The following is a 21674-nucleotide window of genomic DNA, read 5'->3' as shown; positions in this document are numbered from 1 at the left end:
TCCTAGATCACCATTCTTGTTCATACTTAATCCCCGGTCTAGAATTTTTCTTATGCATATATGCGAATTAGTGTGCATGTTTTTACATTTAAAAAATGAGATCAGGGTGGGTTTTTAGATGAAGTGGCTGTTTCCCATAACGTAGTGCCTGCTTTGTGTCCTGACTTCCCTGCCTCCAGTTCAGCTTCTTGTTAATGTGCATCCTGGGAGACTCCAGATGGCTCACGGCCTGCCACCGCGTGGGCAACTCAGTTCCCAGCTCCTGGTTTGGGCCCAACTGCTGCAGACATTTGAAAAGTAAATCAACAGATGGAAAATCTCTGTCTTTTTGTTGCCCTTGGTCTCTATGCCTTTCAAATAAGTTGGAAATAAATACATCAAAAAACTAGGATAAAAACTAGAAATATTATACTACAGTGTACTTGTTTCACTTAATACTTCGTGACTTCTGAAACTGTATCAGTGCAGTTAGCTGTGTTCACATGTATTTCAATTTTGATTGATCTTATTAGATTCAGGCTCACCTATTTAGGCAATGATTATTATTTTCTTTTGAAAAATAATCTTTGCCTACCTTGGCACATGGTTATATAAATGCACACTGGTACATATATATTTAAAGTGGGCAGAGTAAAGAGTGTGACATCATTTTCATTTCCCCAACCTTAATCTTAACACTTTTGGGTAATTCCTGCACGCAGTTCGGTGCTGGTCCCTTCCCGCTTAGGCACTTGGTTCATACATGCCTCACACAGATGCCTCGGCATGTTCTTACTATGTCATAGACGTCATGGACCTCTGTTCTGGCATCAACTACAGGGTGATCTGGATTTTTCTTTGTATAGGCTGCAACCTGTATGTTTTATGATTCTAGCATTTTGAAATCCATTTATTAAGCAATTCCCATTGTTAGACTAAGGGAGTATTTCATTAATATTTTCAGTTTCTTTCCTCCATATAATTTTATATCTACATACTTTATTTCTACAAGTGGTGTTTCTGGAACACAGCTAACTAAATATATTTATACATAAGATACACACACATATACATATCTGAAAACACATATGTGTGTGTATTGCCCTCTGTCCTGTCTAGTTTTTAACTGCGAATACTACCAATTCTCAAACGCACGAATATCTGCATAAATGCATAGAGTCTTTAAATGTTAATTCAATCGTTTTAATTTTAAAAAATGCTGAACTCCCTGTGTTTGCCTGCCTCCTTCTGGATCATCTAGGCTATTGCTGTTTTGCCAGCTCTCTGCAAAGAAGCCTGGGCAGAGGAGCGGAAGGGAAGGACACGCTATGCTCACTGTCTTAGGACCCTGGAGCCCCATTTGGCCTCACACTCCAGCTCTGCAAGTGGAAGCTGTGTGTCTTTGGATAGTTTGCTTTTCCTCTTCACCTATCACTTCATCTAGAACATGGAGATGATGATAAAAAATGCTTCCCCAGTGTTAAGATAACAAACATAGTATCTGACACAAAGTGACTATCTCCAAAGCAGATATACATACATGCATACATACATAAATACGTGTGTTTGATTGACAAGAAGACTTGCTATCATGTATTAGAGTGATGTTCCTTAACACTCATACAGGATAAAAGGGCAGCCTTTTGGCTGTGTTACATCAGCCACACAAGGGATAATTTGTGTGGTCTTTAAGGTACTTCTGAACTGCCTGAATCTGCCCATTACTAGATGTACATGACTGCCTGAACTAGCTCCAGCACTCACCTAGCCACTGGGCATCTTGCTTCTGTGGTTAAACACCTGGCCAGTTGAGTCTTTGCATTTTCTGTAGACACCCCAAATAGCAGGTGCACAGGCTGGGGTTCTCAGTCATTCCCTTTACCCCGATTCTCTTCCCCACTCTTAGTATCAGACTAAAAATCCATGATTGTTTGGTCCGTTCCCTTGCCCCCAACTTCTCCCCATCGAAGTATCACTGAGATTCTTAATTTGGTTTTGCTCTGTTTCCAAGTCCATGTCTTTCCCTTGCTATGCAGGTCTCAGCTAGATCTTCATCATGTTAAAAACAGTTTTGTTGTGCCTTAAACTCAGATTCTCCCTTCTTTTTGTTTGGCTCCAAGACATCTGCTGTGCACACATTCCTCGTCCGTTTGAAGCTTTTCTGTGGCTCCACATCACTGTCATCATGAAGCCCCAGCTGCTTGGCATTGGAAAGCCAGCCTCCTTTGACCTGGCGCCTGTGTCTTCAGCCTCACTGCCTGCCTCTGCCCACTTCATGCTTTGACTCTCCAGGGACACAGGCTATGAAGGCTTCATGATGTGTTGTGTCCCGCCACCCCCCCCAACCTCTTCCTCTCCTTCTTTGCCTAATTCCCACTGATCCATTTATGGCAGCTCATCTGTCATTTCTCCTCAGCACAACCCCTAAAACCATATTCTCAAAGTATCTCCTCCAAGCTTTCCTCAAAACTCTCTGGACGTATTCCACTGACATCTAACTAGGGAGTCTGTTTCCCCAAATGGACTCAAATGCAATCATTGTTTATTTTCTATTGCACCCAATATAGCCTTCGACTCATATCCAGAGTTCAATGATTTTTAAATTAATTTTCTTTTAAAAAAATCAGTATTTGGAGTGTATAATACTGTGCATTTGTATAGCCAACTAATCACCTTTTTTCCCACTCTTTATTTGAAGAGCAGAGACAGAGAGAAAGAGCCTGCATCCCCCAGGTCTTTTCCAAATGCTGACAAAAGCCAAAACTGGGACAGGTGGAAGTTGGGAGCACAGAGTTCAGAACAGGTTCCCTTATGTAAGGTAGGGACCCAAGCATTTGAGCCAGCATCTGCTGCTCCCCACCCAGGGTGTGCATTAGCAGGAGGTTGGACTTGGAAGTGGAGCCAAGACTGAACCCAGGAATCCTGATCTGACATGCGGGTATCACAAAGCAGTGGTGTACTAACCACTGTGCTCTAACCCGCTCCATAATCAACTTGGTAACTGAACTCTTACTATGTAAAAAAAATATTGTGCTGAAACTAATGGAAATTCCAAAAAAATTAAATGTTTGCCTGTCATGTAGGTAAACTGAAAAGTAAGTTATAAATATATGAAAAGGCATTGCAGGTTATACCAAATAAACAGAGTTCTGAGAAGAACAGGATTCCAGCAGGAAGGGGTCCATTCTGACTTCAATGCAAGATAATTAACACAAAATGGAACCATGTTGGTTGCAGGGTGGATGGGACACTGAGAAGCAATGAGAAGGAAGAGATTTCTTTCTACTCATTTTTTTGTATCCTACCACTTTCCTGTAGTGCAGGAGAGAATATTAAATTGAAGTAGGATACAAAGCATAGGATATACGCGAAATGAGAGTTTATTTGGAAAGCACAGGTAAAAACCTTGGCCTTGTTCTTGGGAAGTCCGACTTCTCCCATGTTATGGCTCTATCCAGAGTGTTCCATACAATGCTTTATACTCTAGCATTTTCCCAGACTCTACCATCCAGCCCCAGCTAATCCTAGATCAATACTTACCAGGAAATTTACCATGAAGCTGGAAATCAGTTTAAAACATGGTTTTATGTGATGTCTTTGAATACCTTCAAATCCAGGATGTGAAAGTAGACTAGCCCTCAAATCAGTGTTGAAAATTGGGTGATGCAGAGAGGTGGTAGGGGGAAGATGTGAGATTGATTGTGTAAGACTTCTAATACAGTACAAATTAAGGAATAGGAAAGAAAGTATTGAGAGAAAACCTAGAAGAGTTGGAATTGAGTTTTGCCATGAGTAGACCTTGGTTAGGCTAAAGAAAAAGGAGCGGATTGATTTTGCAATTCACGGGGTACCAGCACTAGAGACTGCGTGCCCTGTTGGAGGCACCGAAGAGAACTATGACTAGCTCAGAGAAGCAGCTCTGTGAACACGCAGGGAAGGCAGTAGCCAGGACGCTGAACTTTGAAGTGACATCCGTGTTCTTCCATTCTTTCTCTCTGCTGCTTTCGCATGAACGAGAGGGAAATTTATCAAAAACAAAAACGTGGTAGTTCACAAAAAAAAAAAAAAAGGGCTAGCTGCTAACCCTGTAGAAGGACAGGAACTACAGGATTTCTGGAGACCTGAGCAGCAGGAACTTAACATTCTAGCTGTATATAGATCACTGTCTCGCCTTAGCGGGGTGTATGGCTTCTGAAAGATTCTAGCTCCTACCCTAACAGTTGGTTGGTACCTCAGTTCAGAAGGCCTCTTGGAAGTCTTGAAATGAGCCAGAAGGAAAAGAGTACTGGGTGGACAAAAACTAAGGTGTCATTAAATGGAAGTCTTGCATGAGTGTTCTGATACCTAGCCTAAGAAGCCTTAAAAAGCATTTTTGAAAAACCAATCTTTCCTGTTTAAATTGTACGTGTAATTGTTAAAGGCTTTGGAGCAGAAAAGTAACATGAGAGAAGTGATTAACAAATAGAATTTGTCCACTAATGTGTGAGAATGCCTTAACAGAGGGAAGTTTATTCTAGGAAACTCCTAGAAGAACATTTTCACCCTGGAAATCCAGGTGAGTGAATGTCACGGAGAATTTATGCTAGGGAGAAATTTTTTAAATTGTGAATAGGTTGGCTGGAAAAAGAATACGATGAATTAATAGAGCAGTGGCTCTCAGAGTGTGGTTTCCAAAGCCGTAACAAGTCAGAAATGTAAATTTCCAGGCTGTAGCACAGACTCACTGATTTAGAAAGTTTGGGAGTGGGGTTTGCATTCTGCGTCAACAAGCTCTCTAGATCTCTCTTGATGTATGCTAAAGTTTGATATCAATTCGGCAGAATAGTTGAAAGCATGAACTATATAGCCAGGCTATCTCAAGTTTTGGCTTTGATATCTATGAACATCGTGGCCTTAACCTCATTTCCTTCAGAGAACAGAACAAACAGAACAAACAGAATCAATAAGTATATGGAAAATGGTTGCAACAGTGCTTAGCACATAGTAAAAGCATCATTTAATTATTTTTAAAAAAATATTTTCAGAACCGGTATTTGAAGAAAAGTTGCAAATAAAAGATAATTTTTAATTCTGGCTAAAGTGTACAGAGTACTTGATGATGGACAAACATTGTATGGTTCCTAAAAAGATCTTTCACAATCAAAGTACTCCTAAAAATCAACTCCTGACTCCCATAATGTGTTCTGCTATTGCAATCAGATGTCATTGCAAGAGTACATTCAGTTTGTTAGACAAATTCTAGATTGTGCCTGCATGTCTCGGCTAATCTGCCGACCTCTTCTCCTTTTTCAGCATCCTTCCTATTCTCTTAGGCAGGGGTTGACAGTTTTTTCTATTGGCCTTGTTAGTAACTGTTTTAGGATTTTCAGGCCATAAAGTCTCAACTACTGAGCGCTGCCACTCCATCGCAAGGCCTCCACAGCAAAACCTAAATCAACCAGTGTGGCTGTGTCCCGGTGACACATTGTAGACTGGGAAAGAAGCTTGAATTCCATATAATTTTCACCTTGTGAAATGTTCTTATTCCTTTCATTACCACCATCCATAGCTAGGCAGATAAACTATGTTGACATCACAGATGATACCGACAGAGGCTATGGGACAGATTTGTCCCACAAGCTCTAAATGTGCCAACCTCTGGGTGACACTTGCTTCTTATCGCTCTCCACTCTCATCTACTCTTGTCTCTTTGCACCTGTTAGCTTCTTACATTGGCACTGATGTTTTCATGGGCATTGGACTTGATGTCTTCTTGCTTGAGTTGAAATAGTTGCTAGAAGTCAGTTCATTCATGTGAAACAGGGATGGCCAGTGAGCTGATAGTGACCAGAATGGGCTATGGTCCTTGAGTTACTATTGCCCTGCATTCCAGTGTTACTCAGTTCCTCCCTTTTGTCACAAGGATGCTTGTGGCATGGTGCTTTGCGGAATCGACAAGTGACACGAAAGATGCAGTCTCATAGGTTGTAGACCTTTTGAAGGAAGAGAGTATAAAAGATGGTAGGCACCATCAAGTTACTCCAAAGTCATCGTTGACGTTCGGAGAAAACGTGACTCTGATTTTGCAGCTGAGTAACTATCTCTTAGGTGAGGAAGGCAGCTAACAAGCTAAGACTAAGCATAAACTGTATTCTGCAAAATGCCATCACACCTGGGAAATATCTTTCCCACCTCTAAGACTGGCGCTGCTCTGTCACAGTAAAAATAAGTTCAGTAGTAAACTTTCCAAGTGGTGCAAGCCATTGCTGTTATCCCCACGCTTGTCTCGTTCGTGTTAACTTTCACATACGTTCCTTGCCATTGTCATTTTCCAACCTGTTACAAAATATTGCACGAAGAGAATCTTGCTCTTTATTTTTCGGTGTAAAGGAGGAAAAATGCTCAGTGTCTTTTGAAATATTGTAATTCAATTAGAAAATACAGTAAGAAGCACACTTGGCAGGTACCTTAACTTAAATCCATCTTTTTGATGATAGCATTATTTTTATCCCAGTGCTAAATTTTTAAAATTAATTTTTAAGTTGTTATATTAAGTAATGTAACTTCTCTGCTATGGCATATTCCTTTTAAAAATGAAATATCAATTCTCAGATACAACCTGAGGCTATAGTAAAAATGAATTGTTAACTTAGTTTTAAAGTTTTCTTTTCCCCACAGTTTAATTTTTAGTCGTGATAAGAAAAAGTAACACATACGATCCCAGATATAATTAAGTGAACTCTTACTCAAAATTTGAGACCAAGGAAAGTTATTAGGAAGCTATTTCATTAATAATGTACCATAAGCGTAGAGTACTTAAATTTAAGACCCATTTTGTTGTACTAGCGATGTCTTTTTAAGAGGTTTCTGGAAAGGGTCAGCATATCTATTTGCAGCTGCAAATTAAAATAAAACAAGTGAAAAGTCAGCTGAGAAAATATTCAAGAAATTTCTCTGGGTACAGTTCTTGATTTGGGCTGGATTCACAAGTGAGGCATTCTTTGATTGGTAACCATGACCGTTATCAGGAGTAAGCTATTCTTTCTCATGTCCTCAGTACAAAAGCAAAACAAAAATCAACAAAAAGGAAAAAGAATAAAGGTAGAATATAACAGAAGGATAGGAGTATTATACTCCTGGCAAATGAGTAAGAAGTCAGATTTCTTGCTAACGTGATACTGACTGCTTTTGCCAAGGAAGATGGGAGGAATGTGGGAGAATTTTGTTATCATTTAGCAGCTAGTTTATGTGTCATGCAGCAGAGCCAGTACTCTGCTGGCCTGGGAATCACAAAAGAGTAATAAAAGAAACCATTTCTCTTCAGTTTTTCTCAGTGACCCAGAAACCATCTTTTTTTTAACCACATGAGTTTCTTTTGGTTTGTAATGCAAGAAGATTTTGCTGTGTGGTCCCTTACAAAGGGAAGAGCAACCCTCGCCATGTGGAAACTTTTGCTGAGTTGGGGGAGAGGGGGAGTTATTCTAAACCCAGTGGTTGTCTGCCCAATGCAGCTACCTCTGTTTAGACTGTGATTATCTACCCTACTAAAGGGGGCAAAATCCAGCATGGCAGCTGCCTTGGCCTAGGAGAGAAAGAAGGCATAGAAAAAATATATATATACATAAGAAACATCACAGATTTATTGAAATGTTACTGAGGGGCCCAGTGCAGTATCCTGGTGGCTAGAGTCCTCACCTTATATATGCCAGGATTCCATATGGGCGCTGGTTCATGTCCAGACTGCTCCATTTTCCTTCCAGCTTTCTGCTTGTGGCCTGGGAAAGCAGTCGAGGACAGCCCAAGGCCTTGGTACCCTGCACCTGCACAAGAGAACCAGTGGAAGCGCCTGCTTTGGCTCAGCGACTCAGCTCTGGCTGTTGCAGTCACCTGGAGAGTGAACCAGCAGATGGAAGATCTTTTTCTTTGTCTCTATTTTTCTCTGTAATCTGCCTTTTCAATAAAAAGTAAGTCTTTAAGAAAAAAAAAAGAAATTTAACTTAGACTTAAACATATTTGAGTACAAAAAAATTTGAAATCCATGCCATTTTTATAATATTTGTTTTCCATGAATTTCTCAGAGATCCCTCTTGCTTGCAATTCTATCTCTTCTTTTAAGATTTATTTATTTTTATTGCAAAGTCAGATATACAGAGAAGAGGAGAGACAGAGAGGAGGATCTTCTGTCTTATGATTCACTCCCCAAGTAGCCGCAATGGTCAGAGCTGCACTGATCTGAAGCCAGGAGCCCGGAACTCTTCCAGGTCTCCCACACGGGTGCAGGGTCCCAAGGCTTTGGGTGTCCTCTACTGGCTTCCCAGGCCACAAGCAGGAAGCTGGATGGGAAGCGGGGTTGCCAGAATTGACACCCATGTGGGATCCAGGCACGTTCAAGGCGAGGACTTCAGCCATGAAGTTACCACGCTGGGACCAATCTCATCTCTTTTAACAAAGCGTTTCTGTGATTGGGTTCTGCTGTGAGTGCACCTGCCACCGTGTACCAATGTGTGAGTTTGTCTAAGTTCCTGCAAGGCTGAGGCTGTCAGTTATTGCCTCATGTTTGCTCAATACCTTTCCTAAAACCTGTGTTGTAGTTGTGCCCTGAGTTGTCTGTGTAAACTTTAAGTTGATTCATTTTAAATATAGAGACAGGGAGATATCCTCCATGCTCTAATTCATCTTTTCGATTCCCATAACAGCCAGGCAGGACCAGGCCCAAATCAGGAGCCAGGCACAGTTCAGGTCTCCCATATGCATGATTGGGATCCATGACTTAATGCCTCTCAGGATGCACACCAAGAGGAGACCCAACTGAAAGTACAGGCAGGACTCGAACCAAACAACTTGGATTGGGGATTTGGGCATCCCAGGCAGCGGCTTTACTGAGTGTGTCATAATGCCCAATGCTAGGTAAATGTTTTGAGACATGATTTCATGACATGGAAGAGAAATAAGGTTAAGGAGTAGAAGTAGAACTGAGACCTCTTCTTACAAGTGGAATAGAAACTCCCAAAGACTAGAGGTCTTGGTGGGAAGAACAGCCTATGCAGTCTATCCTGGTCAAATCAACTAACATGGAAGCAGAATACCTTAAGCAGATGATCTGGAGGACCGTATGTCTGGGGATCTTCATAGATTTCTGTCTCTGAACACAGATATATAACTTATGTTAGATTCTAACAATTATGATGATCACATGCAGACACAAATATACACGTGTTTGGAGGATGGATTTTGGGGAAGGGCTGGCATTCGCCTGTATGAAAGTTAACCTTAAGGCATGACATCCACTAAACAGCAATTAGTATTTAGAATGCTTGGTAGTGAAACGGGTGTCTAACACAATGTTTGGTCAATTTCTTCTTACTGGTCCTGGCAAAAACAATGCCAGTGTTTCCTGTTAAAGTTATTATTCAGTAGTTACTATGAAACTTATGTAATATTAATATATTATTAACAAGGCAAGTATACAATGTCCAAAAAAATTCCAGTTTAAGTGAATTAAAACAATTGGCTTTGCCTCTGACACCCAGTGGTAGCTGTCATTTTGAAATCACTTGTTCACGAAAGCATGTTGACGGACAATGGGAATAAAAAAATTTTCTCCCTATGAAGAGTTTGAGGTTTAGGAAATGTCCCTCAAACTGATGATTAAAATGTAACATAGTGAATGCTAAAATGAAGTTTATGCTAGGTAAAAATGGGAAGGAGTGTGAAGGACGAACGTCTAACCTGTCCCTGGATCTGTCAGTGTCAACAGCATCTCGCAGTTGGACAGCAAATCCTCCTACTTTCTAGATACTGTTGATGTATTAGTTCAGTTAAACTTCCCATCCCTCTGAACCACCAGGAAGCTAAGAAGTTTGTGCTAAGTCTCACAGCTATTGTAGGGCAGTGTATTGTCTGGCTCCTGGCTTCCGTGTGCTAACCACTCTTCTATCCCACCCTTAGGCTGACGGCTGCAGTAGGTTCAAAGTGTGTGGAGCCATTGGGGGAAAAAACAGAGATCTAAGTCCAGCTCCTAGCTTCTGAGCATTAAATGTTTCCTGCAAATTATGATGGCTATACTACTTGTTTTAATTTCACTCCAAATGCTTTCCTTAGTTATATAAATTTGCAAAATCAGTACAAGTTACAAGAATAATATTGGAGAAAAGGAGGAAAAGAACAGTTTTAGTTTCTTATTAGTGGTCATGACCAAAGCAGGTCCTCCATGAGTTTTTAGCTCCTGTGTTTTAGACCTCCACAACAAAGAATGATCTTTGCAACCTTTGGGATACAATGTTTTTGTTCTGCTCCTCCGCCTGCTGCAGCTCCATGGATCCAGATAGCAAGGGAGGTCCAGGGCCCCTTTGGGCAGCTGGTGTCCCTTTTTCGCAGGCTGCAGGGTCTGTCTGTTCTCAGAAAGTGACTTGAGTCCTGGGAGAAGTGTTGCTTATTACTTGTTCCCATGCAGTCCCTGCTGACTTCTTATTACAATACCATTTGGAAGTTTTCTTTACTGGAACAAATATATTCCATTTGGATTATGTCACGAATTTCATCTGGAATGGTAAGACTTTGAATAGCATTTGTGTGTCACCTCTCTTTACATCACTTGTCTGAAGGCTCTGAGAATACTGCCTCACTGAAAATGGAGTCATTTACAGTCAATGATAGGGCAGCTAATGTTCGTTTTTTCTTGGGAACACTGAAATGTGCACCTTTTATCCTATTATACTGATCCACTCGCTTCAGATTATCTGATTTTGCAGCTTCTCATTTTCTCTAGTATCTTAATGCTATTATTAACAAGAATTCTGTTGTTAATGGTTTGGGAAAATAATATGTGTACTTTCAGCCAGTACCTGTATTTTTATGGTCTGTCTGATTTGGCTGGGCTTCGGTATTCATTCCAAATGCTTCTTTGTGGCAGATCAAATGTGAGGAGCCCTGATGTCCCTCAAGATTTATTTCCAATGTCCTAGATTTTGCTAGCACAGAATGGGGCTAATATTTAAACTGTCATCACGAGGTGAAAAATCACCCTTTGGTGTGTAGTTTTACTGTAGTCTATAGCTTCTGTGAATGATATGGAAACATGTCAGTTGTGTGTAGGGATATATGAGGCTACTTCAGAAAGTTCATGGAAGCTGCGGCTGAAAGATAATTTTATTTTGCTGCAAACATTTTTCAAATCAAGGCATAAATTTTCACAATATTCACTTTGTCATGCATTTTGAAAACTCTTCCACATAGATTTCAAAAATATCTTTTACTGACATAAAATTATCTGCAACTCCATTTTCCACAAACCTTTGAAAATTCCCTTGCATGTATACACTCACAAATATAAAAATCTGTGCTTATACACAGATTGATTTATATATCTATAAATATATATTGATAAACATGTACAGAGTGAGAGAGTAATTTAAAAAAATTTGGAGCAACTCTGAAAGGGACAACATTTTTCCTACATTTAGTTTTTTTTAAAAAAAAACACACACAAAAACATATTTTAGAGTGACTAGCATTGGTTTGTTAGTTTCAACTCCCATCCCATCCTACCATTGCTTTTCTCCCTTTTGCACACATGCTTTGTTTGAAGCCACAACCCTTCAATCTATGATGTCAAACAGAGTCTAGTGTTTATGGAATACTGTAAATATTTTTATTTACTCATTTTTAAACTTTTATAAAAAGATTTATGTTTTAACTGAAGCCCAGGTTTTACAGAGAGAAAAGAGAGACACAAAGAGAAGTCGTTTAGCCTCTGGTTCATTCCAATGGCCCCAGTGGCCAGAGCTGAGCTGAGCTGAGCTGAGCTGAAGATAGGTGCCACGAGCTTCCTTCTGGGATTCCCACTTGGGTGCAGGGACACAAGGGCTTGAGCCATCCTCTGCTGCTCTCCCAGTGCATAAGCAGGGAGCTGGATTGGATGCCAAGCAGCCAGGACACGAACCAGTGCCCGTTTGGGATGCTGACACAGCAGGCAGAGGAGAAGCCTACTATGCCACCATACTGGTCCCATTTGTAAACTTATTTATAAATATTCATTGTTTTTGAGAATATGTTTTGGTATTAGATCTAAGTTTATCTTTGTTCTGGGCTAAACATAGCTATTTTGAGGACCTGTAATATTTCATCCATTTGTTTCTTACGCAGTTTTTGCAAGTGCTTGCTTTGTGTCAGAGATGGTGCTGGGTTCTGAGAGATTATGGTGAATGTGCTGGACTTCATCTCTGTCTTCATAGAACCCCCTCTCCATTTGTGATGATCGAGTCTGAAGGTCATCTGTCAGGCTTTTGATGTTTTTCTGCTTTTGCCCAGAGCAAATGTGTAGGATGTTCCCTGAGACATTTCTTGTAGCTGATAAATATTTTTTTGCAGAAGGTATAAGAAAAAGTCATTAAGTTCTTGAGATGGATAACGTTATTGCTGCTTTACACAATGACATATGTTTGGTTGATTCTCTAAGGCCAAAATCTTGGTTTTATGATGCTCTGAGAGTAATTTTTCAACCATGAGGATTTTTAAGGAGAGCTCTGAGCTCCTCCGGTAGGGGCCTGAAACATCAGGGTACAGAAAATTCACCTAGGTCACCAGCTTAACAAGCACATTTCTGGGGTTTATCCCACAGAAATACTAATTCATCAAATCTGGAGATGATAAGGACATTCTGAAATTTTTAAAAAATTTAGATTAGCTTTTAAAGGGTTCAATGCAACATATATAGTGCGAAGAACACAATAACATTCCCTTCATCTCTCTCATTTAAAAGAATGTTAATTAATCCATCTGTTTGAGAGAGAGAGAGAGAATCTTCCATCTTCTGGTTCATTCTGTAAACAGCCCAATATCCTGGGCTGGTCCAGGCCAAAGCCCATGGCCTTGATCTCCATTGGCATCTCTCACATGTTGTTGGGGACCCAGGTACCTAGACCATCCTCTGCTGATCTCCTGAAGAGATCATCAAGGACTTGAGCCAGAAGTGGGGCAGCTGGAACTTGAACCAACTTTCCAGTATGCAAACCCTGGCATTGAAGCCTCAAGCTTAACCTGCTGCTCCACAGCACTGGTCCTCCTTGCATTTTCAGTAATACAGGAGATCGTATGCTGTTCTACCCTGTGAATGCGGGTGTAGACTTCACAGAGCTTTGTCTAGCCCTCTGATTGTGGCTGTGAGAGTTTTTCCAGCAGAAGTCTGCGAAGAATTAGGAGATTTTCATTAGTTTCCAGAAGAGGTTAGTAAAAAATTATCATGATGATATTCACTAGTGGAAGTCAGCACAAGGAAAATGAGCCACAGAACCAATGGCAAGAACTTGTGCAAAAAGTAAGAACTGCAAAGCAGATATAAGTTCTCAGCTTATATCAGAGCATCATTCCCCAAATAGTTGCTTTCCAGAATATCTTAGATGTGAATAGAATACACTTATCAGTGAAATGGTATTCACCAATTCAACAAGTGTGAGAAGCATGAGGCTTACTTTTTCTTATGAAAGTAAATACTGGATTTTAGTCTGTGAATTTGCATCTAGTTTTTTCTCAGCTTATTTGATCATAGAAGTTTTTCAAAGGTTTAAATGCCTTTTACATAGACTCATTCACGGCTGTTAAAGTCTTGCTCTAAAATGGAATTTTAACTTCTTTTTCTTATAACGTGATTGGGTTTTGGGAAATACTTACATTTCCTAAGAACCTTAGCACTAATCCCATAACAAAGCAATAATCCAAATTTAAGATATTTTTACGTCAGTGATTGGCAGCAGGCCGTCTCTAGTTGTCCATACATAAACATGTATGGCCGAGAGTTTTTTGGAGCAAGACTAGGGGTTCTATGGAATTAAATAGATAAATAAGGAAATGCCAGGCCTAGAGGGAAGACTTGGGCTATATGAACCCAGTTAGTTTGTGCAGAGGTAACCTGGAGGAGAGGAGCTGGCACTCCGAACGCTGAGTGAGGGGAAGAGGTTAATTTACTGAAGGAGACGGGAAAGAGCATTTCTGCAGGGAGAGGCCCTTTCCTCTTCTGGTTGCCAGTGAAGAGTCCAAGGGACAGAAGAGGCACCGAAGCAGACAGCAAGCACAAGCTGCGGAGCAATGATTAGAAGACCCGTCCTGGGAGAGGCTGGGGGGAGGAAATAAGTCAAATAAGTTTGGGAAATGCAATTTCATCCTTTGTGTTTCATTTTGCTTTAATTGGCCTTTTATAAAATGAATTTATCGCAGAATTATTTTCTACATAAATTAAGAACCTTCACAAGACCCCTTTGGGAGAACACTGAGCTAATATTGGTAGGAAATAAGGACTACTAATTAATGGGCCTCTACTATAATCATTGCTTCTTTGGGACAAAAATGATTAGATTTAGGACAGACATTATTCTGTCCTCTTTCATTATTAAGTTGTAATGATTCTCAGGATTTAAATGGATTTGTCTTTCAATATTCTTTTTTTTTTTTTTTTTTTAATATGAGATCCTTCTCAATCCAGGTAAAGAAGTTAAGATCTCTTCATACATAATTCCTGACTCCTGTGTAATTTTAAACAAATGCCACTCAGGTCGCAGTATCAACTCAGAAAAGTTAGATTTTAATGCAAAAGGGCTAATGTCAATTTAGAAAGGAAACAAGGTTTAGGTATTTGTAGATTTTTTTTTTTTTGAAGAAATGTTTGTGAAGAGGACTGAATTCCATAGCTCACGTTGGTTGACAGCTTGTTCTTGTCCTACCTGCAGAGGTACCTCCGTGAGAAGCTGTGTCACACCGCTTTAAGCTTGACGCTAACATGTCAAGTTCACAAAGGCATGTGATGAGGTGAAAATTTTTTTTTCACATGGAGTCACCAGATCCTATCTATTTATAATCCATACTCTCAGTATTGTTTCTCCAAAGGATTCAAACATTTTAATTTAAGGAAATTATTACATTTTTCAACTTATAATTAAGCCTCATGATAGTTTATAAATACATTTGGGTGCATCAACATGTTTGTGGAAAATGGAATCAGTGGATTAAGTGCGAGACAGATATTTGGCTTAGTTGGTTATCAGTTGAAACAACTGCGTCTCATATCTGTGTTAGACACCCAGCTCCAGCTCCGGATTCCAGCTTTCTGCCCATGCCCACCTGGGAGGCAACAGAGGATGGCCCGCGTAGTTGGGTTCCTGCCACCCAAACAGGAGACTAGATGTAGTTCCCAATTCTGAACTTTGGATTGGTGCAGCTTTAGCTATTGTGAGCATTTGGGGAATGAGCCAGCAAACAGTAGCTCTCTGCCTCTCTTGTCCTGTCTCTCTCTCCATCTCTGTCTCTCTCATGTATAAATACATACAAATAGATTTTTGAAAAGATTAATGTGTTGGCAATTTTTCTCAAGTTTGTGACTCTAAGAGATCCTCAAAAAGTTACTGAAATGCTTATTATGAAAAGACTACATGGTTTTCACATTTTTTGCAGAAAAATGAAGTTATCTTTTACTTCCATTTCCCTCAGGCCACTGGAAGCACACTATATGCTTTGGAGAAGTGGCATTAGTCCGGGAAGGACTCGTTAAACACTGGAAACAACAGTGAAGGGCACCATTTGGTAACATCAATAATACATAAAACTAACAAATTAAAGTTTTTAAGAATTTGTGCTTAGTAAATTTTGCCCTTCTCCTAAAACATCAGGTGTACTTTTTTATTATAAATGAAATTATAGTGTGACTTAACAAGTAGTTTAAGTTGTACTATCTCTGTGCAATTAACAGATACTACAAAAATCTAGACAAAATTTTTAATTTAAAAATTCTAATGATTTCTTTGTTTGAAAGCTAGTTACAGAAAGAGAGTAGGAAAGACAGACTGTTCTATTGATTCATGCCCCAGGGCTGAGTCAGGCAGGAGACAGATGGCAGGGAGCTTCCTCAGGATCTCACGCGTGGATACAGGGTCCCGAAAACTTGAGCTATCTTCTAGTAATTTCCCGGGACATCAGCAGCAGGTGGATCAGAAGTGGAACAGTCAGGACATGAGTGAGAGACCATATGAGATGCCAGAGTCACAGGTGATGACTTTACCCCCCGCCAATGCATATTCAGAGACAAGTTGTTTTAAAAATGATTTCATGGATTATGGATTATAGTCTCTAGAGTCCACTGGTATTTTAATGTGGTTCTTTTTAATTTTTATTTTAGTTTCATACTTATTTTACAAAGTCATCAGGTTACTACAATGAATTCTCAAAGTTTCTTCAGATCCAGATATTAGTATTTTATACAATTTTCACCTTTGCTTAACCTTTTTTTCTGAAATGAGTATAATTTGCAGACATGTATCTTAAAAAGATTTCTAAAAGTCCATGAAAAAATGAAATGTAAAGGTGATGTAAATTTTCTGTGGTCTTTTTGAAAACCTCTTGAGCTTGTATGTGTATCATCTATAAACAAGAGTCTTCTCTTTGCTGGCCGCAGTACTGCTAACTGAATCAAGAGACTGACAATCACACAATAATAGCCTGCAGTTTCAGACTTCCTTAAGTTTCACCAAATTACCCCAATAATGTCCTTTCTAGCAATATAGAAGTGGATGCTGATCATGTGTTGATTTCAGTTGCCATGTCTTTTTAGGCTCCCTTCAAATGTTTCCTAGTCTTTGTGTCTCCTGACATGGCACTTGAATGGTGCACTGCAGCGTTTTTGTAGATGGGCTCTTGGTTTGGATTTGTCTAATGTTACCTTGAGATTTGATTCAAGTTACGCCAGACTTAAAAAAAAAATTGTAGAAGTTTCAGCTGCGATTTTGTAAAAATAAAATTGTACCGTATAAGATGTGACTTTACAATAACAAATCACATTTCTGTTTAAGACCCTAAGAATCAATCTAATTTAATTGTCATATTTGCATCAAACGGAATACTTATCTCCAGCTTCCCAGAAGAAGAGACTCTCCTAGGAGATGTGATATGTGTTTCTTAATGAACTAATTTGTTTTAATTATGGAGTAGCTTGTTAGTTTTGATGATTTATAGAATCACATCCTTGTATTTATTGAGAAAACAAAATGTACAGCTGTATTGATCTTCTCTCTTTATAGTCACTCCGGAATGCCCACAGAAAGGAAAAAACTTCTGCCTTTCCTTGGATGAACTCAGTTTCTTTGCACAGCTTATAAAATCCCTTTTGCAGCTGGAAAAAAAAGTCCAAGAATTGTTTGAAGAAATGTTTTTATCATTCAAAGTACCCAGGACTACTTCAGGTAATATGCTCTTGTTTAAACTGGTAACTGTGTAAAGCTATAATTTCTGTTTGTTTTCTGCCAGTGTGAATCAATGCCATTACTTGAAAATTCATAATAAAAACTCATTAAGATACACATCATGGGTTACATTTTATCCTCTGTATTTGGAGAATCCTTTAATCCTAACTGACAAAGCATCTGGATAATTGTCATTAACTAAAATCAAATCGAAATGTTTTTCCCCCAGAGAAATAACAATGCAGCTTATGGAAGAGGTTAGCAGACTGGATGATCTAGTGACCCCTCATCTGCCACTAGCACATTGAGTCTCCTCGGGCCTGAGTTTTCTCATCCTCAACATAATCAAACAAGAATTGTTTAATTCTCTATTAATTTCAGAATTAGATGCTTTGGATTCCAATAGGGTTCTAAAAATTAATTGACTTAGTATCTATAAAATACTTAAAAGAGTGACTAGCATATTTTTTTAAATCCATAAATGTGAATTGTCAAAACAGCAAGTATAACTACATAATTTTTAAAAAATTCAATAGTGTTGATAAAAAAAATCACTCTGAAGAAGGCTGTGCCATTTGTGTTGAAACAATAATCCTAACACTGAAGGTCAAGCTCTGAAGCCTGATGGTGCAGGTGCACTCTCTGTTGTCATCTCCGTATTTATAAAGATTTTCATTGTGATCAGAATGGAATGCACAATGATCTCCTTCTCATGAGACCAGATGTCACTGGAAGAAGAAGGAATGTGTACAGAAGCTGCAGCTGCCAAATCAAGTGACCAAGAGTCCGTCAGAAAATCTCAACCACTAAACCTGATTTCTCAGGAAACAATTACATGCAGTTGACTGAGCATGTTCACGTTGGTGTTCTTCTCTTTCCTTTGACTGTATAAATAATGGTAGAAAAGCTGAAGTATTGGAGTTTGGAGATTGTGTTGTATTGAGCATAGTTTACTGGTGTGAATTTGTATTTAATGATAAGTTTCGGGAGCAGTATTATTAAGTAAATTAAGCAGATAACAGTTTATACATTTCTGATGCTAACCAGAAAGGGGATAAATAATAAAAATATCAGACAGAAAATATCAATTTTAATTACAGGCCAGAATGAACAAATAGATTTAACTAAAAGGTAACATAAGACCTACATGACTTCAAAATGGAATTGACTAGGTGGTCAAAGTGATCTGAATAGAGAAACATGACATCCTGATTATTGACGACGCGTTGATGCCTTTAGCAGTTGACATTTGGCATAGTATTCACCTGTCTTGTCTAGCTGAGACTTTGCATCGCACCTTCATATTTCTAGTAGACTTTTTCTGAGTGTGGATCAAGAAACAGAAAGAGATAAAAAAAATTATGCAACCCATTTGAAATCATCTTTCTTCCTCACTAGAACAAGGCCTTAGGAATTTAGGTCAATTCTGAGAACTTTATTCTTAGGACAGTATAAACTAAAAATTAAAATTGTTTTTGGAAAGAGATTGTAAAAATGTAAAATTGAAATGACCAAGAATTGAAGCAAAAACTTGATATATGGATTACAGGAAAATGTAGAAAAGAGAAACGTTGCATCTAGTATTGTAAAGTTGCATTAAGTAACGTAAAGACTTACAAATCAAAATAAATAGAACAAATAAGTAATTATAGTACAATATGTGGTCTTATCCCAAATTTGTCATTGTATAAATAGTAACACAGATAAAAGCAACTTCAACATCACAGTAATAATATTATTCCTAGGTCAATGCATGTGTGGATTATTGAACATGATATGTAGAAGGAATTTTGAAGGATGAGAGTATAAAATGTTTGAGTACTAGAACATTCCCTTGAGATTTATGTATTCTTCATTGTTGAAATTCAAACTTGGCTTTATAACAAAGCCAAGACTGACTTAATCTGACTCAACTTTATATGAATGAGAAGAGTGATCATGAGGAAAATTGTCAAGAAAAAAAATCTTAAATGTTTTATTCGGTGTATCCAAGCTGATCCATTCTTATCAAAATCATTGGTTTCTTAGGAAGTAAAAGAGTCCTTGAAATGGATGATCAAAGAAACCAAATGTCTTTTAGGTTTACCATTGAATATTCTTGATAGCGTTTTACTTAGAAATCTTGTGTGAAATAGATTGGGGGTAAAAAGAGGGAAAAAATTGACTTCATTTCCTTTGTATTTATTTTGATTGGAGCATATTTTGCAAAAAAGGTCTTGGAATGGATTGTGTACCATGTCTGTGTAACCCAAACAGTCTGATGAGAAGGATGGTTTTTTCCCTTGTTGTCCAGACGTTTTAAAAATATCCAGGTGCATGACATCACATAAAGAAAATGTAAAGAAGATTAACCAAATATTTTACTCTTTACTTTGATGTTTACTATTGTAATGTAGACTTAGCCCAATTGCAGTTTTCCTAGTAATTTTGAATGTGGACCAGAGATTTTGTAGAGACACAGAAATATTTTCTAAGAAGATATTTAGTCACGATATTTGTTTGATTTTGTTCAGTCATGATTTGGTGGTTTTCTACTTTTGTCATTTCAGAAAATGATAGGACACTATTTGTGATGGTGTCTTACTTCATTTCTTTTAGGTGATGCTATCTTGGGGAGTGGTCTCGGTTTTGATTTATGGAATATTTGTAATGCTCCTTCAGAATAAAGTTGTTCTTTGGGCAGTTCCTCAGATTTTCCAAAGGTGGCATCTGAGATTTATCTAAACCAGGAGGTTTCTTGGTCCTCATTTTTCTTTAGCCCCAGCAATGACAAAGAACGATGGCTGCTTCAATTGGATGTAAGAAGAACACGTAGGGTTTGTCTCAGAAGAATCAAAGATTTCAGATCTTCTGAAAGATTGTTTGTACTCTTAGGGGGTCTTAAGAGGGGTCAAATGGCTTCTGAGACTTCCTTAGCTAGATGGTTAAGGGATTGTATTAGGGAGGCGTATGTAGTTAAGGTAAAGAGGCTCCTAGGGTTTGTAAAGCTCATTACTCTAGGACTTTCGCTGTTTCTTGGGCAGAGAGGTCGAAGGCTTCCACATTGGAAATTTGCAAGGTGGCCACCTGGGCTTCTCTTGATACTTTTTCATGGTATTATCTCTTGGATGTAGTCTCTTCTACAGATTCAGCTTTTGGTGGGAGGTTGCTTGTGAGCCAGAAAAGAGCAGTGAAGAAAAGAAAGACTTGTAGTTCCCACTTAGAGCTGCCAACAAGGCAAGTTGCTTTGTAGTGCACACAATGGGAACCTATGAAGACCAATTTGGGTGTGAAAGTGGATGTCACAGGGAAGTACTGCCAACCTCTACTCTCTATGAAAGAAAGTGGCAGTGTGGAAACTAACCACAAGAAAAAAAAAATGAACCACAGAGAACTCTGTAGGGAAGGCTGTTGAGCAGCGGGCTTTCTTGTGACCCTCTGCACTCTTCTGAAGTTCCTAATCTAGGCATGCTCTTAAAGAAGCTAGTGTTGATGGCCAGCAAATAACCACGTTTTAAAGTAAGAGCCAGGAATGGACTATCCTGCATATCCAGATATAATAAAGATATATCTTTTATGTAGACTTTAAAAATAGATGAAAAACGACTCCTACAGTGTTCCCAGAGCTCACGAAGTTTTGCATTGCCAACTTTGAAATGGACCATTTTGAATTCCAAGGAAACATAAAAACGCCACAATTCGTTAAAACCACAAGTGTTTTATTAGTGTGAATGTCATGTTACTTTATTAATCATTCGCCAGAATGGCCCCCTTTTCTTTCTTGTACAGCATTATGTTTTGTACAGTACTTTTTAAAATCGTGGAGGGGAGCATTGTATTTTCAAGGTTAGTGTCATTGATGATCATTTCGTTTTCTGTCCTAGCATTGCTCACCGACAAGAAAAGTCTTGAAAATCTTCTCTTTTTTTTTTTTCCTTCCTCATCTTGAAAATAGGCAGATGGTTTGTATAAACATCTGAGCACAAATGTATTTAGTGAATAAACATAATGTATTTGGGAGTGAAATGATAAACACAATATAATTAGCTCTTTTTTGTACAACTTACACCATCGTTATACCAAGGCATATAGGTGTTTGCAGAGACACACCAGGAAAGCCTCTACTTGAAGCTAACCTTCTTTTTCCAGAAGGAATACCTTTTCAATAAACTGCTATTCTGAGCTATTTGCGGAAACACAGGATGACATCAAGAATCCACGTGTCGTTGGTCCATGTCATCAACCACTTGATTTTTGGTATATTTTTCTTCTATAAAAATCGTCATTGAACAGTGTTGTATATGCATATAACACGTTTCTCTTACATTGTTTTCCCTTTCCAGCGCAACTACTTCAATATAGGTCTCTGTGTTAAAGTCACACAAAGTCTCGTCATAGTAGGCAGATGTTCTTTTTTTGTTAATCATTCAGAAAATATAGAAACACCTCATTTTTTTCTGACAGTTGAATAGTTTTCCATTGATTCATGTATCACAATTTAACCAGCTGTTCATA

The 21674-nt window shown here is 38.7% G+C and overlaps 1 protein-coding gene across 1 annotated transcript in view; it reads left to right on the top strand.

The window, feature by feature from the left end:
• The window catches only part of KIAA0825 (KIAA0825 ortholog), a 138518-nt gene that overhangs the window by 50403 nt on the left and 66441 nt on the right, over nt 1-21674 (top strand). The window contains exon 5 of the mRNA XM_040985897.1: nt 17019-17180. Within this exon, the coding sequence (XP_040841831.1) occupies nt 17019-17180 (162 nt within the window). The remainder of the gene's footprint in view (nt 1-17018; nt 17181-21674) is intronic.

This window comes from Ochotona curzoniae, unplaced genomic scaffold (genome assembly GCF_017591425.1).
Source record: "Ochotona curzoniae isolate NIBS_2020 unplaced genomic scaffold, NIBS_Ocur_1.0 contig_4501, whole genome shotgun sequence".
NCBI lineage: Eukaryota > Metazoa > Chordata > Mammalia > Lagomorpha > Ochotonidae > Ochotona > Ochotona curzoniae.
Note: the sequence above shows the minus strand (reverse complement) of the source record. Positions and strands in the feature narration are given on the sequence as shown.